Raw genomic sequence first — 16,695 nt, 5'->3', positions numbered from 1 at the left:
CTATACGCTTAGTGTCGTCTGCAGATTTGAAACAATTGCGGGTGATTATAGAAATAACGGACGACGCGCTGACCATTAACGTTCAAGGGCGAGAGGAAAGCCAAAAATTAACGGGCGAGGCTTGCCGAGCCCGTTAATTTAACTTTCCTCTCGCCCGTGCCCATAAATAAACGTTAATGGTCAGCGCGGAGTCTGTTAGTTCAATTATATTATCAACGAACCCCGAAAAACCGTCAAAATTTACGAAAATTTCCCGTGCGAACGACAACGGGGCCCCAGAACTTGTCAGTGAGTAGTGCGCGCTGCAAAAAAATTCAAAATCCGGAGATTTTTTTGAAAAAAGGCGTCTAAACTTGGCCCACAAATGCTCCATTTTATTTTGTGGTTGATTATGATCTTTGTACAAATCACATTTTTCGTTTTAGCCGTAAAGTTACTATGTTTACGATATTATTCAAATTCACGGGCATGAAAACTAACCATCATTGTGTAGTTGTGGGCAGTCACGTGGTTCAGCTCGACCAATTAAAACGCAATGGACAGGGCATAGTAATTTAATGAGCGCCCCTGGGATGAGTGCCCGGGATGAACAACGAGTCTCTAAGTAAAACAGGAAGATGTTCTATTTCTACAGCCTAGGAACTTGAAAAGCTCATTGACAACTTAACAAAGAGTGAAAACAAATACGGGTATGGCGATGTATTTCTGGGAAAGTTCCGCATCATAAAGCATGAACGCTCCTTGACATCAGATGTTATGCAAATGATTGAAACGAAAGCAACAACAAATCAGTGTCTTTCAAATTAAATTTACTAACAAACAGCGATGTAAACAAGAACAAGAACCCCGTAATGGAACAATATCGTCAAGGTACCCACCCATGCGAAGATTATGCTTGCGTGTAGGCCTAAATCTCATCTGTAATGATGTTTGTGTGCATGTAGCTTCCCCGCAACCCCAACGATATTGAAATACTGAACAAACAAACAAACAAACAAAAACAAGTAAGATTTGGTATCTTTTAACAACAACAGCAACGCGTTAGAAGACGTATCTTGGTTCCCCGAGCATGGCCAGGTGTTATCGTTGCTAGGATGGAGGATGACTCCGAAGCCCGACTCGCCTACGCTTGACCTGCCGCATGGACATCCGACGTTACATACCAACTTCACCACGGTCTGCGTTGTATGTATCACGGGTGCCAGAGGAGTTACTGAACCAAAGATCACGTCGTTTTCTTTTTCTTTCATGACAACTGAGGCTTCTAGCGCTGTATCTCCAACATATAGGACATATGGGAGACCATAATTTCCATGTGCAGTATTTGAACGTACGGTTCGTGACGAACAGTACTACTATGTTGATCACGTGCACATAGCAGAAAAGTTCATTAAAGAAACTTTTCAAATAGAAATTACAATCGTTGGTGAAATCGAAAACAATATAACTTCAAAACAGGTGTGTACATCGATGCATTACCCTTCCTTGCCTTCCTAACAAGATAAATATGTCGTAAAAATGAACGAGCTGTTTGGTTTTCAAGTACTGTAAATACCAGAATCACCTCTCAGTTTTCACAGCTCTATTCCGTGGCCTTATTGCCACACAACCGAGGCAGTTATGGTGATTACATTTCATTTTGCAATGCCCTCCAAAACCTTTGTTTCAACTTTTATTAGCAGGAACACAGTCAAGGGATATTGTAAAACCAAATCATAAGCTCAACTACCACATTCCTACACCTGTTCCTCACAGTTACTCGACAAGAAATCGTAATCGTGTAGTGTTTCCATGTCGGACACGACGTAAAGAAGTCAGTCCCGTTGTTTATAGTTTTAACTTGTTGACAAAAGTGTAAAGTCTCACTGTCTAATTTATTGTTTTGTACAGTATGTAAGTTAGTCTGGTGTTTTTCTAGAGTGTATTGTTGACGTATAAATATGTAACGGATTGAACATTATTTTGGGTTTTTTTCTTACAACGCTGTGGACAGCAATGTAAATTTTTCGTACAAGTTTTTTTTTTCTTAAAGTCTTGTATATAAACGTAATTTGACCTTTTGGTCACAATGTTTTTTTGCAATAAACCTTTATTATTATTATATAGGTATTATTAAGGCAGAGCTCGCCCCTTTTAGGTTGCGTTGTTTCGGCTTCTGGGATTGCACATATTACACATTTCGAACTATGGCGAACTAACTCTTGTAAAAATTTGTTCGACTGAAATTGTACATAGAGGAAGCAGCTTTCGATTTTTTATGCCAAATTTTTACACACTTTGCCTTATACACTTTCTGGATTTTTTTGTGCTCATTTCAGGAGACAATTAAAGTTTTGTTGTGAAAGGAGTGAGGGTGAACTTCTGTAAAAACGTGGTTTACTTTCGCTGACACTTGAATTGAAGAGCTATTACAAATGTAATACTGTAAACTTTAAAGGCACATGAGCTAAAACTTTTGGCATAATTTTCATGATTTTATATTTCGATTAAATTTAGTTCATAGAAATGTTCTTACTCAGAGATGTTTACTCAAGGATAATTATCAACTGAGTGAGACTACATGGGGAGGTTTCTGTAAGACAAAATAATAAACAGGTGCCGCACCCAAATATGGCCGCCGATCCATATAAATACATGATAAAGAACGTAAATGGTGCACATACACATTTGAATCTTTACAACTACAACATGGTGCAACCCACTGAACAGTGCGGACGCAGATACCCGAGACGCGCAAAATCGATTTTCCTTCGTGGGTGGTATGGAACGCGAAAATTTCAAAAAAAAATCGCTAAATCTAGCGTTACACATTGCAAAGAAATTTCACCTATAGTTCATCGAGAATTCAACTTATGTTACTTATAACTAGGCGAATCGATAGATGGATAGTTAAATTTACCAAATCGTGCATTATTTAGTGTTTTATTAGTTTATATTGCAGAAAAATCGCGAAGTCAAAATGTTGTCTCGTGCGTTTTGACAGAAAATACAACTCATTTACTCCTGAATTTTCAGGTCATGCTCATTACAAGATTCTTCTCCAAGTTTGATTTTGTCACTGTCCTTTACACAGACATCAAACTGAAACGCTGTGCCCTCAGTTTTGGCGATAAGACCGTGAGACGGAAATGTTAACTTAAAATAGCACTGGCGGGTACAGGTAGTCCTTGCAAATCCCTAAAAAAACAGCTAAAGCGCATGCGTGAAGGTTGCCCTCTAGCGACGATACTCATTGTAGCGTTTCTCAAAGAATCTCATCCTGAACTTTTGCGCTGGAGAAAGTATCTCCCCTATACAAGTGCAGAAAATTAAGCATAAAAAATGAGGCGATTCACTGAAGCCTTGTATCTCTGAAGTGGTCAATATAAATTTATTATAAAAAAAACATAAATGAACTATTACTGATTGTCACTGATTTTTCTGAAATGCACACTCGCAGTGCATATTGAGCCAGAAGGGGAAAAAATTACAAGAATCACAGCTTCAAGGCTATACCTGAGTTCAGTTATTTTAACAATTATTGTTCTAAAAGTACAGGTTTAATTAATGATGAGGTTATGCGATTTACCTAACTAAAATACGTATTTTTTATAAATCTTTTACAATTTGATGCAATAAGTATCTTATTACAATACAAGAACATATAAACTTTATTTTAACTCAATAGCCATTTTACTCAATAGCCATGATAGGTATACGCCTCTTTTCCCAGGGGTCGAGCACAAGGAAAACTTATACACAGAAGACAAGTACAGGATAACAACAACATTACAACACAGACAGGTTCGTGTAAAAGTGTCGAAAAAGCTTTGTCGATAAAATTTGTAACAAGCCTGCTTAAAAACTCTAACACTTGTACAACTTCTTATTGCTGAAGGCAAATTGTTGTAGGTAATTACTCGAAAAGACTGCTTAAATAATTCGGTTCTAGCAAATGGAACTTGTTACAGATCTTAAATATCTTTATGGATCTCTGTACTTTGTTATCATATCCCGGATGTATGGAGGAGACTGGCCACAACATACCCTTGTAAACAGACACTACTAGGTTGTACTTATAGCGATGGGATAGCAGATACCATTATAGAAGTGTAAACATTTCAATGGATGAGGTACCAATGTCACAATTCAAAATCAGTCGCATTGCCCGCTTTAAAAGACAGTTCAAGTGATCCATATCCTTTTTGACTACAACAATCCCAAACACCAAGACCATAATCAAAATATGGTAAAATAAAACTGTTATAAAACTGACGCCTTGCTGAAACTTGTAAAAATGTTTAAATTCTGGCAAGAAGATACAGATTACTCTTTATTTTTTCACAATACTATCAACATGTAATGTTTATGATAAATGACTTTGAATCTTCTACTGCACCAAGCAGCTTTTCGCTTTCTACATTTCAATATCATTGTCACCATCTAATGATGGAACTTTGAGTTCATTTTCAATCAGAATTCATAAAATTGCAGCAAATTCAGATTGTAAAAATGATTAATGTCTTTAATGGCAATAAATCATTGTTGTAATGACATGTCAAAAAGAAATTTAAATGTTTCAGTCTTGTCATGCATCACGCTCACTGGCCGTCAGTTCATGTAGTGTTGATCTGAAAGAATAAGTTCACACCACTTATTAATATACATGCATATTAAAAACCAGCAAATTTATCATTTATTATACATATGTTTTAAGACTATTTGTCAATGATTATTCATCAAGTCCTCAGTCAATTGTTAGGACACTTTAGTGCGTGAATTTTATAAAGAATAACACTCTTTGAAAATTATCTCTTCAATGGATATATATGCATGATATATTAACAGATATCAGTAGCAGATATTGTTAATATATAAAACAAACGATTTTTCTCAATCTCAAAACATCCTTCCATATCAGCTGTTCTGTGGAATCGTCCGACTTAATGTCAGCATGCTCTCATTTGTTTCTGATAGGATTTCATCTCACAAACTTAATGCACATCTGAACTCCCAACAGACTCCCTATACTTGATATGAACTTCAGCCTACTTAGTATACAGCAACGCCCTCTAGACTATCATTTTCTCTAATGTGTACAGGTGAGGCTAAAGTGAATAGTCACTGCTATGGCTAAAGACGCGGGTCATAGGAAGGGGACTTTGTTTTTTTCATGTTACTACGTCACATTGTAGACACTCAGAGAAAAATCAAGAGAAGAATCGGAAATCGTACCCAAAAATGCAAGAAGATCGTTATTGACGATAGACTATAACAGGTATGGATTCAGAGACGTATTGGAAGCCATCGACGCTGGCTTATTAAGTAAACTATAGCTTTTTGTCAGGAAAATCCGTCGGCTGTACGTGCGTATAGCGGCTATTCCGTTTCCCGACTTCCTATATTTCTAATGCATACCAAAGCGGCCAACGCCGTATATCGAACCGCAAGTGACTGTGGCTCGAGGATAACTTGCATTAGACTACAGGGTATTGTTTTAGAAATATCGCGACGGTTATAACTATTCTGCATGATAATACACTAAGTAAGCGACAGAAGATTGTCAACTTAATGCTTCCCTAACAAATAACTGGATTAAACGACCGTGATACTAAATGAGAATATTGTGAACGAAGTTGTTATCAACGATATCGCCTGGAAAGTTAATGTACTTCCGGTTTTCAGGTGTCTGCATTTCAAACGCTATCGTACTGTCAAATTACCTCCTCCAGAAGCGATATTCACAAAATCTATTCCTATACATAAACTGTTACGGAAATTACTAAAATTGTTCAAGATAAGGCCGTGAGACGAAAATGTTAACATCAGAAAGCAGGACATAATATAGACAACTTTCTCCTAACGATGCAATCCACTATCGTCAGCAATGTCAATTTTCTTTGGGCATATTTACATTATTTAGAGGAGGATTACTGCATGAACGGTCAATTTTGATCGGAGACCATTATTCTTGAAATAAGATTACGTAAAACATTCGATCTCAAACTTACTGGGCGAAATTAAACGAAAATTTGGAGAGCTCCACCTACCTGAACCGTCGCCCAGTCAGTCTGATGTTGCTCTGAAGCGCACGCCAGGACCCCTTGGCAACGATGGAATTTGGCATAAGCATGCTTAGCAACAACGGAAAAATCGCATATCTGCGTCCGCACTGAAAAGATTGGAAAGAGTTTCACTCCACTTTGACAAAGACATGGCAAGATTTTGAAAATGGCGGGAAATTTAAAATGAACAAAAATCGTTTCAATTTCTTGCCTATTCTGCCATAAGCAAACGTTGTTGAGGCAAAGTTAAACACTATATCGTTCAATTTGCAGATTGCAATGAATATCTGAGGAAATTGGAAGTATCTTTAGGTTATACAAATTTTGCAAAGTTGCAGCTCATTGGCCTTCAGAAAGCAAATTGAAGCCAGTCTGATATAAACGCGTAACCATTTCTGTTTGTATTACCTGCAAGCTGACAGGATGTTACTGTCACTTCCTTCTTGCATAGTCATTAGGGATAAACCATTAAATCTGGGGAGGAGCTGTAGTACAACGTGCAATCTTTTTTTTTTGGCATTCCAAAAGTTTGCAGATCATGCATATTTCTCTGATTGGCACAGCATGGTTACTCCATTTTGCCTGGGATTTTCTAGTGATTTGTTGATGTAAAAAGCAGCATAGCTGCCATTTATTTTTTGAGAATTTTGCTCTGCATATTTTTTCCCATTCACGACCACCCTCCCAAGATGTAATGGTAAACCTCTCGTTTCAGAACAAATATATTCTCTACCACTTAAACTCTTTGTTCCTCAGCAACTCAATTTCCTGACTCTAAAATTTCTATCATATCACTCTCTTAACACTTTCACCTCTCAATACATCAAATTCATTCAGATTCATTCAACATAGCTTTCTTTCTTTGAATCACGCCTTATCTATTGCCACATCCACATTGACAAACCTAATTCTCTTGAAAGGCACACTGATAACTTTGTGCTTCCACACAAAAGTCTTTGCTTTCACAGGAAATCGTAGTTGCACACACAAATTCCTTGTATTATGGGTTTGTGTGTGTGCATTTCTCTTTTGGCAAACACTGTTTCTCTACATCCTCTATTTGTTCGCAAACTCCATATAGATTTATCCAAGAGCAATGGTTTTGAGTCCCAAACTGCATGGTTTTTATTTGAAAATGAGAATGACATTCTTGGCTATGTGGAGATATTTCCAATATGTGACAATCACAATATTTCAGTTCCAACTCTTCTGTCATATTACTGTCAAAGTGGCAGATGGACGGGCAAAGGTCATCTAGGGGTGCCACATCCAGCAGAACATAAACAGTATCAAGGTCTAACCTATGAACAATGGCAGAGGCTGGATAAGTAGAAGTCACCTGAGGGCGCTTTTTTCTCAGACACCCCAATACAGCTTCATTGCCTGCCACCAAATACCTGAAACAGAAACCCTTGGATGAGTTTGGTTCCCTCAGGGCACTATACTGAAAAACAAGTCATTGACAATGACATAGTCCCCACTTGCAATAGGAGTATTAGTCTTGATGGGGCAGGGAAATGTGGTCATTAAAGCCCCAATAGCTGCGAATGTGTAATAAACCGATCTCAAAATATCCTGAGTTTTCCAAGAGTTTTCTTTGAATAAGACCTATTAAACACTGAAAAGGTGTATAACACTGTCATAAGTGTCGAAAGTGGCATGTAAATTCAAACGTTTTACCATCGTTTTAGATTTCCCGCAACTTTCAAAAACCAATCATGTGCAGAGAAAATAAAGATTACGACAACATACTGTCGGCCATCGTGTGGGTGCATTCAAGTAAATGGCATCATGCTTGTTTTTTGGATGATTACAACGTGTATGTGCACGAAATACTGCATTTTTGTACTTTTCTATGGGGTGCCATTTTACGAGTGCGGCACCCGTTTATTATTTAACTTGTTAAAATATGTAGTCGTGGTCCAAATCAGGCAGCAGTGATATACATGTCCTTCAGTCAGCACATTTACATGAACCAACGTTGGTTTGAAAATAAAATCATGAAAAAATTTAATGTAATTTGCAGCTATTGGGGCTTTAAGAAGTATCACTGGAGTGTATATGTTGAGATCTATGGGCACATAGGTCCATGTCATTGTTCCCAATTTGAAACACGTGAGGCATGTCTAAGTTATGGTTCTAAATCGGGAATAAAGATCAGACCTCTAGCTGAATTGGCCAGCCAAGAAATACATATGCGCATAATAAATGAGGTACAAGATGTGACATCTTAAGGTCTAACATCCTATCAAAATTGAAGGGTATAGAACTTGTGGTTACTGAGTTATGCATATATATGTATAATCAAGGTCAAAGGTCATCGAGGTCACATGACATTTTGGAAAAAAAAAATTGTATTGCTAATTAATCCCTATATGCCAAAAATCAGACCTGTAGCTCTATTCGCTTGCCCAGATTTAGATATGTGCATAATTAATGAGGTAAAGCATGTGTTGTCATAAGGTCTCCCATCCTACTAAATACAAAGGACATAGCACTCGTGGTTACTTATTTATTGACATAAACGTATATTTTAGGTAAAAGGTCATCGAGGTCACATGACATTTTGTCAAAAAATTTCTATCCTATAGTTATCCCTACATACCAAAAATCAGACATCCACCTCTATTGGCTTGCTCAGAATTAGATATGCACATAATTAATGAGGCACAGTATGTGGCGTCATAGGGTCTCCCATCATACCAAATATGAAGGGTGTAGCACTTGTGGTTACTGAATTATGGACAAATATGTATATTTGAGGTCAAAGCCCATTGAGGTCACGTGACATTTTGTCAAAAAAATTGTATTGCTAAGTTATCCCTATATACCAAAAATCAGACCTCTAGCTCTATTGGCTCGCTCAAAATTAGATATGTGCATAATTAATGAGGTACAATATGTGGCGTCATAAGGTGTCTCATCATACCATATATGAAGGGTGTAGCACTTGTGGTTACTGAATTATAGACAAATATGTATATTTGAGGTTAAAGGTCACCGAGGCCACATGACATTTTGTCAAAATGTCTGAGATATCTGCGAGAACGGATGGACTCACGGATGGACGAACGGACGGACATGACCCAATCTATAAGCCCCCTGGACTTCATCCGTGGGGACTAAAAACTGTCACTGCATCCTTTTTGCAATATGAATACGATGAGAAACTAAATTTTTATTTTTCTTGGCCTTATACATGGGAGTCTATGGAGAACTGACTTATACATGGGAGTCTATGGAGAACTGCCTTATACATGGAAGTCTATGGAGAACTGCCTTATACATGGGAGTCTATAGAGGTGTAAACTAAAAAGTCCTCTAACACGGCCAAATTTGATCACATTGTGAAACAAATTGACGTGCATCTGTATGAGATAGGGTACTATCCTTGTGCAAAGTTTGAAAGAAATTGACCAGGGCATGTCTGAGATATCTGCGTGAATGGATGGACGGACGGACGGACGGACGGACATGACCCAATCTATAAGTCCCCCCGGACGAACTAAAAACACCACCATCATGGCATAAATTTTGAGGACAAGTTTATTGCTTGATCAAGACCAAACAAAATACAAAAGAACAGTGCAACAATACACACCGAAAGATTATACTGATTATGTAAATTTGTGACTTTTTCTGTCAGTCTTAAAAATCATCCAATAAACATCCAATTGATGAATAATATTTCACATGAAAAATACACAAAGTAATTAAACTAATACACAAATTCGGATTTCAGAGGTAAAAATCAACATCTACAGTGATAAAAGTATTAAAATTCATCATATCATACAGGGTAGTAAATTTTTACAAATTTTAAAAATGTACAACATTAGGTTTAAAATGGATGGAAACAAAAGTCGTAATGGTGATATGGTTTGGGATGTTGGTAAAAAATTTTATGTACAGGTTGAGAGTTTGCAAGGTTTTGCCATAAGTGTGGTTTTTGTAGGGGGGAATTGAACTAAAACTTATGGCAGAAGGCACACACACCATGCTAAAGTTTGGATTCAACTCGTACAGTGGTTCTGCATTACGCTGCGGCGCTTCAACTCCGATGTAACGGTCGTAATCATGCGCACTTCCCGATGCAACGTGAAGGGAAAGTAAAAACAATGGGGATGTCAGGAAGATGAAGAAGATTTTTTCCATGCATTTGATGGGATATGGCAGCCAATGGAAAATATCAGTAGAGTTAAAAACGGTACACCAGCGGGGATTAGCATTACACTGAACACAGCAAACTCTTAAATGGACGGCAGCATGGAGGGGAGGGAGCATTATAAGAGGGAGGGTGGGGTAACATTACAGTCCTGGTTTATCAATGATAGAAGCTGGAAAGGCAACACAAATGTAAAATCATGCATTTTTGACAAAAATTACAAAGCATGTACACTCCATGCATTACAAAACACTGAATCAAGCTCATGCATAATGCCAAATGAAGTCACAAGCAAATTACGACCAAACCCAAGTCTCATAAATAATTGTCGATCATCCTATATATCTGGTGCCAAACACAGAGGTCAGAGGTCACTGAAGTAAAACAACGCACACAAATAGGAAAAGCAAATGGGTTTGATAGTAATATGCCTATAACATGACACCTTGCGCTAGAAAATCAGCTTGCTGCACAAAATTCTTGCTTAAAACATCTTTGAGTGTTTAAAATATTATGTTATAACTTCAACTGCATGTATAAGTTATGTTCAATGGAATGTATGGACGGCAGAAAGACCATTATGATAATAGTCAGGAACTGGTCTAGGGAGGATGGATCTATTAGTGTTACAAAGCAGACGTTGTGTTATTAGGGTGACGAGTTATAATGATGCATTTTCTATGGGGTGATGCCTTTGAGATAGAAAGTCCATGCAACGTTGCTTGCACCACCAGCAGACCGCGCACATGTTACCACCAGCTTGCCCATCTTAGGAGCTTTAGAACCGTCCGAGTTGCCTTCAAACCCTACTATGATATTGTGCGTCTTCTTCCCGCGTATGTTTTCGCCGGGCTTGCATGTGAACGCCGGGTTGTCCACTTGGAAGGTGAACTGGGTGGTGTGCGAGAAGACATTTCTGAAGGGCACCGAGGTGGACGACCCTGCCTTGATGGTGTAAGGTCCCTGTGGTTTAGGAGCTATGCACGTGCCAAACAGTGGTACGATGTAGTCGCGCCTGGCCCGGAGCTGACAGTCAGGTTGGCCCGAGTTTCACCGAGTTTGGATGGCTCGAATGTCACGTCCACGTTGAATTCTGTTCCACCACTGGATGCTGGTACAACTGGTACAGTCTTGTCGCAGTGAAATTCACTGCTGTCGACCTATACATGCACACAGAAAAGAAAAATAAAGAAATTAAAATCGTGAATCTAACTGGTTGTTGCAAAATATTGGGCACAACAGGGTAAAAAGAATTTTAATTTCTCAATTTTATTGACATCTGTTCCAAAACTTGGAACACTTTACACTGTAAAAGTCGCACTGAACATCAACTGCGAGGGCATCAGTATAATTACTAGGTAAAAATTACTGTACCTTGCAGCTGTATTCCGTCTTGATTTTAGCAAAGTTGAGCAGCTTGGCACTCAACGTCTGAGTGGCACCAAGCGTACAGCGGAAGTACACGGCTTTCTCCGGACCTGCTGGAGTTGCCGTCAAGGTCAGGTCGTACTGGTACAGGCCAAGTTCATTGCTGGTCAGCTGCAGCTTGGCGGTGGTGACAGCCGTCTTCAGCGGTAAGAACTCAAAATTCAAGAAACCCTGAAAAGTGATGAATGAAACATTACTGAGTAGTAATCACAAATGAGATGTCAACTTTGCAAGTATCATAAGCTTGTAATGAAGACAATTCAAGGAAGACCCAAGCTTTATTTCATTAATAATACAGTGGCATGCTTTTCATTTCGTGTTGCTGGGAGCTACCCTATTAGTTTATATATTATAGTGATTGATAACCCCAAAAGACAGGGAGCTACCCTATTCATTTGTATCTTATAGCAATTGATACGCCTAACAGACATGAAATACCATATTTATTTGTAATACCACGTTAGTGCCTTATTCACTGAGTAACCACAGACTTGCGTGTTGTTGTGTTTCTTTTTATATTTCAATATGGCAAAAATGTGTGTAAATATCACATGTAACTTTCATAAACAAATATACTATTAGTTGTACTAATATTGGAAGTGTGCACGGTTTTCAATGAACTCTGTAAAATAATGGCTAGAGAGTATAGCATCAGTTCAAAAAAGTTTTATATGCTATGGCAAAATCAAACCCAAGAAATAAAGTTTAAAGGGATACAGTCGTCGAAACTGCGCTCAAAGGGCGTATGGGACCCATACGACCAATGTGAACACTGTATCCAAGGTACGATGGTGATTGATGAAAGTTAAAACATGTCTGCCATAATCTACATCGTATAATTTAAATGTTGCAGCTGTGATGATGAGGTGTATCAAGATATTGTGCACAAAATACATTGTTTGTATTAAAATAAGAATCTTGCACAGGCGCAATTCCGATTATTGTTTCCCTTTAACAAGGCATGCATGGCAATTTACATGATGCTAACCTCAGATTGGGCAGGTACCACAAACTGTCCTGGCAACATGACCTCAGCCACTGGACAGCTAGTCTGGAAGGTGACCTGGTAAGGCAGGGGGTTCTCCACTGACAGGCTGTAAGAGGTGCTCAGCCGTACTGGCGTCACCATCTCAATGGAGCCTATCACGCCTGGCGGTGTGGCTTTGAAAGTGATGAAATAGAACTGGAACTCCTCCGTGTCCTTGTTGATGAATGTCACCTAGAAGTTGATAATAATCATGGTCATTTTCACAATCTCAGTGTGCAGACCAAGAGTATGTATTAGAGTCAAAGGTAGGAGCCACAGCACATGTCAGGTGTCTGCTAGATCACTGCAATCAAATTCCTGTGTCTGAATTTATTGTCATTATCATACAGTAACTACATGTAGATTTGAATACACTGATGCCCATTTTTCCTTTTCGAAAGAGATTTTTCTGTTTTTTACCTTGGCAGAATAGGTTCCCTCTTTGTGAGCATGGAAGTGGAGTTTGTAATCCCTCTTAGCCATTCCAGGCACATCAATGTAATCCAGGCCTTTCATTGTAGTGGCTGGGTCTAATTTGTCTGGTTTGATGAACTCCACTTCAACTCGGAATCTCTGGGGCTTCCTCAGCCAGTTGGAGACTGACATCAGCTCTGTGTACTGGGTCTTGCATGGCACTTCACGGGTGATACTGCCGGCAGCCTTTGGGGCCTCTGCTACGCCGGTCAGGTTGTACAGCAGACCAGAGCCATCAGGCAGGGCAAAGAAAATTGTTCCCTGTAATTAAAATATAGTGTTCCATCAAGAATGCTGCCCTCTAAAAAGGTTAACCCTTTCAGTGCTGAAATCTTTCTCAACAAAATTTTAGCGCAACATTTTACCAATTTTTATGAATCTTTCTGCAAGATAATTTTGGGCCAAAAAGACATCACATATCATCCCTACAGTTCTTCATCAAAATTTTGGCAAAAATCCGAAAAAATTGACTGGATTATATTTTTTAAAAGCGACAAAATCGACTCTGGCGCTCAATTGGTTACTCACTATAGGTTTACAAATGACCATAATCAGATTTGCAATGACTTTGATGTTTACGTTTGCCTGTGATGTTTACAATTGACTCTATGGTTTACAATTTACTGAGCATCCCAATCTTCTTCCAAGTGCCCTACAGTAAAATTGTTAGGATAACATTGCATCACATATTGGTTAACCGAAACATTCTATATGAGACAGCACATCTGCTTCTGTATTCAGAGGCACACTACAAAATGGAAACAAGATTCTCTTCTGACAGTATGAGGGATGTATCAGAATATTGAGAAATACCATGACCTTCGAGTCAAAAGTTTCTGTGGAGTATTGTGAGCATTGTCGGTGGCATACCGTGTGTTTCTTTCCTTCCTTTGACATCATCAGTGGTCTGTAGGTAATCTCATAGCCTTTGCTCTGCTGTGGCTCTATGGTGATGGCATCGGGGCCGGTCCAGTACTCCCCATCGATCACCGGTCTCAGGTTCCACTGTTGGTTTGTACGATTGACCACGGTCAAGCTCTTGGTGTCTTTCATCCTGACGTGGGCGTTGAAGTGTAACACTTCCTTCTGCAGCTGACATGCTACACACATCCCGGTCAACACCAGCTTCAACGGCTTGCTGCCCTCTATTGCACAGCGCAGGTTCTGCAGAAATGAGACGATCATTATTTTTCAGATGTTTCAATACCTTCAACACAACCATCTGTTGAATCCCTCTAACCCCTGAACAGTCATGGACTGATGAAATTTATTTTCAGGTCAATGTGTGCAGTTATTCATTATTGCTGCATCGTATCATGACTTCTTGTGAATTTGAAGAGAATGGTTTGTTTACTACTGGGTGCATGCATTGCAAATAAGGAACCAGTATACACTAACAATGCTTACAACTTTACAAACTGAAAACTGGTAAAAATTCATGAAAGCCAGAATCAATTTAGAACACACAACAACCAAATACAGAATTTAAAAGGTAGATATGTCGAGTCTTCCATGTGCTGTCCAGGTTTATATTTTTGTTACTTCAACTTTGAATTTTTTTTCTCGCCTGCAGTTCTGTGATTGGCAAATATCTCCAAAGCAAGGTCACAGAATCATTTTCATCCCTGAAACAGGAACCAAGTACTCCCCGGCAGGCCATACCTGGTACATGCCACTGAAAATCACACACAACTTACATCATATCTGATGTCTTGACTGATCTCCGTCGGATGGAAGGCAACCTCAAATGAGACTGTCATTCCGGCCGAGATGTAACCTTTGGTTGGTGAGATGGAAAAGTCAGGACCAAACTTCTCTGCATTCCATTTGAAACTGGAACAAGATGATAAATGGTACCAGATATGTTATCATTGTTAAAATGAAAAGACATGGCAAGGCTCTCATTGTTGGACTCTAATGTATATTTTCCTATAGTTATGAGAGTTTTTCCTTTTCACTTCGGACTGCCTAACATGTGAACTTGCACTGGTAGAAGTATGGGCACTTTACATGCAAACGTTCACCTATTCCATTACAGTACAAAAGCATGCTTTTCAATCAGATTTTCAGTCAAAAAATATTTTTGCAACAAATTTTTGAACTCCATATTACATAATTTAACTGAAAAAATATTCACTTCAAATACCAGTCTTTGGAGGCGAAGACTACCATTTTTGCAAAACTGTACTGTAGAGCACATGATCATACATTGATTAATCTGATCAATGTTTAGTTACATGAAGAATACTCACCCTGCACCAATATCACCAGTGTTGTGCATCAAGAGACGTCTGGTGCTGGCACTCTTCAGTACCACTGCACCGAATGGAATAGAATCCTGGTCCAGGTTGATCTCTATTCCCTGACAAGACCCAGTCACAACAAACACTGGCTGTGAAAGCCCTTCACACTCCAAGATCACCTGTAATCCAAGGAAACATATATCATGAGTAACAGATAAGTCACTCTTTGAATATTCTTGCCTGTATTTGCAAAAGAAAGTCTAGCCCTTCTTACCAAGACAGGTTGGAACACAATCAACAAAATACATAACAGATGTAGCATTCTTACTGAATTTTTTCCCTCCTGTTTATAACAGCAGGTTTTGGACAAACCTTTTGAAATGATCTTTTTATTTCTGAGTGAATTACTTATCTAACCCTTTAACCACAATGGTTTGACCCAAATGGGAATGGTGGACCTGTTCACAGGGAACTGGGGGTGAGCAGGCTAAACTCTGCAAAATATCTCTTCAGCTGAACAGTTTTCCTTGAAATATGATTCACTTCTCAAAATTTCTTGTACATCCATAACGATTTTGTAAATGCATTTCAATACGCCCAAGCACACTCTCACTCTACTCTGCTAACAAACAACAGTAAGGTTGGATTTGAAATCATGACATAAATATCCAAATTTTTGTTTCCGTCTCAAACTAACTTACCTCCTCTGTGAATTTTGGTATGCGGCATTTTGGACTGAACATAATCTCCAGATTGTGTGTACCACCTCTCGGTTTGAGAGTGATGTTGTTGGTGTTGGAAAGCGTCAGCACACTGGGTAGCTGCTGTAACTCCTGACTGGACGGGGTGATCACGATGTTAAACGTTATCGGGCAGGGACTGTTGTTGATCAGCGGCACCACCCGCTTGGTGGTCTGACCAACGCGCATTGCACCAAAGTTGACAGTCCTGTCCCTCGGGTTTGCTACTTCCACTCTCATGTCGGTGCCTTCGCCGACGATCTCCACGTGAGTCTTGGAGAGTCCGTTGATCTCAAAGGTGAGGGTTTCGTGGTACTTCTTGGAATCGCGTGGGAAGAAGGTGATAGGGATGTCTGCACTCTTGCCAGCTTCTAAAACTGTTGCCTCAAAGTGGATTTCTAGATGGGATGTGCTCACATAGTTACAGTCCAAACTACATAAGATCAAGAAAACAAAAGAAATGTTAAAACCTGTAACTTTTAATCTTGTCATTATATGTAATGCCTCCTATCCAATCATGCACCTCAATGATAGCACTCTTTTGATTTACAGTTCAAAGGGCATTACAGACAAA

At 39.0% G+C, this 16,695-nt stretch overlaps 1 protein-coding gene across 1 annotated transcript in view; it reads right to left on the bottom strand.

Moving 5' to 3' along the window:
- Positions 1 to 9,572: 9,572 nt before the first annotated feature.
- LOC139148149 (hydrocephalus-inducing protein homolog) overlaps positions 9,573 to 16,695 on the bottom strand; it is a 74,922-nt gene continuing 67,799 nt past the window's right edge. Inside the window, 9 exon segments of the mRNA XM_070719459.1 lie at positions 9,573 to 11,222; positions 11,225 to 11,369; positions 11,584 to 11,808; positions 12,626 to 12,856; positions 13,085 to 13,399; positions 14,009 to 14,302; positions 14,836 to 14,971; positions 15,391 to 15,560; positions 16,083 to 16,554. Coding sequence (XP_070575560.1) covers positions 10,888 to 11,222; positions 11,225 to 11,369; positions 11,584 to 11,808; positions 12,626 to 12,856; positions 13,085 to 13,399; positions 14,009 to 14,302; positions 14,836 to 14,971; positions 15,391 to 15,560; positions 16,083 to 16,554 — 2,323 coding nt within the window. The 3' untranslated portion in view covers positions 9,573 to 10,887.

Source organism: Ptychodera flava, chromosome 13, assembly GCF_041260155.1.
Source record: "Ptychodera flava strain L36383 chromosome 13, AS_Pfla_20210202, whole genome shotgun sequence".
NCBI classification, from domain to species: Eukaryota; Metazoa; Hemichordata; class Enteropneusta; family Ptychoderidae; genus Ptychodera; species Ptychodera flava.
This window is presented reverse-complemented; position numbering and strand designations above follow the sequence as displayed.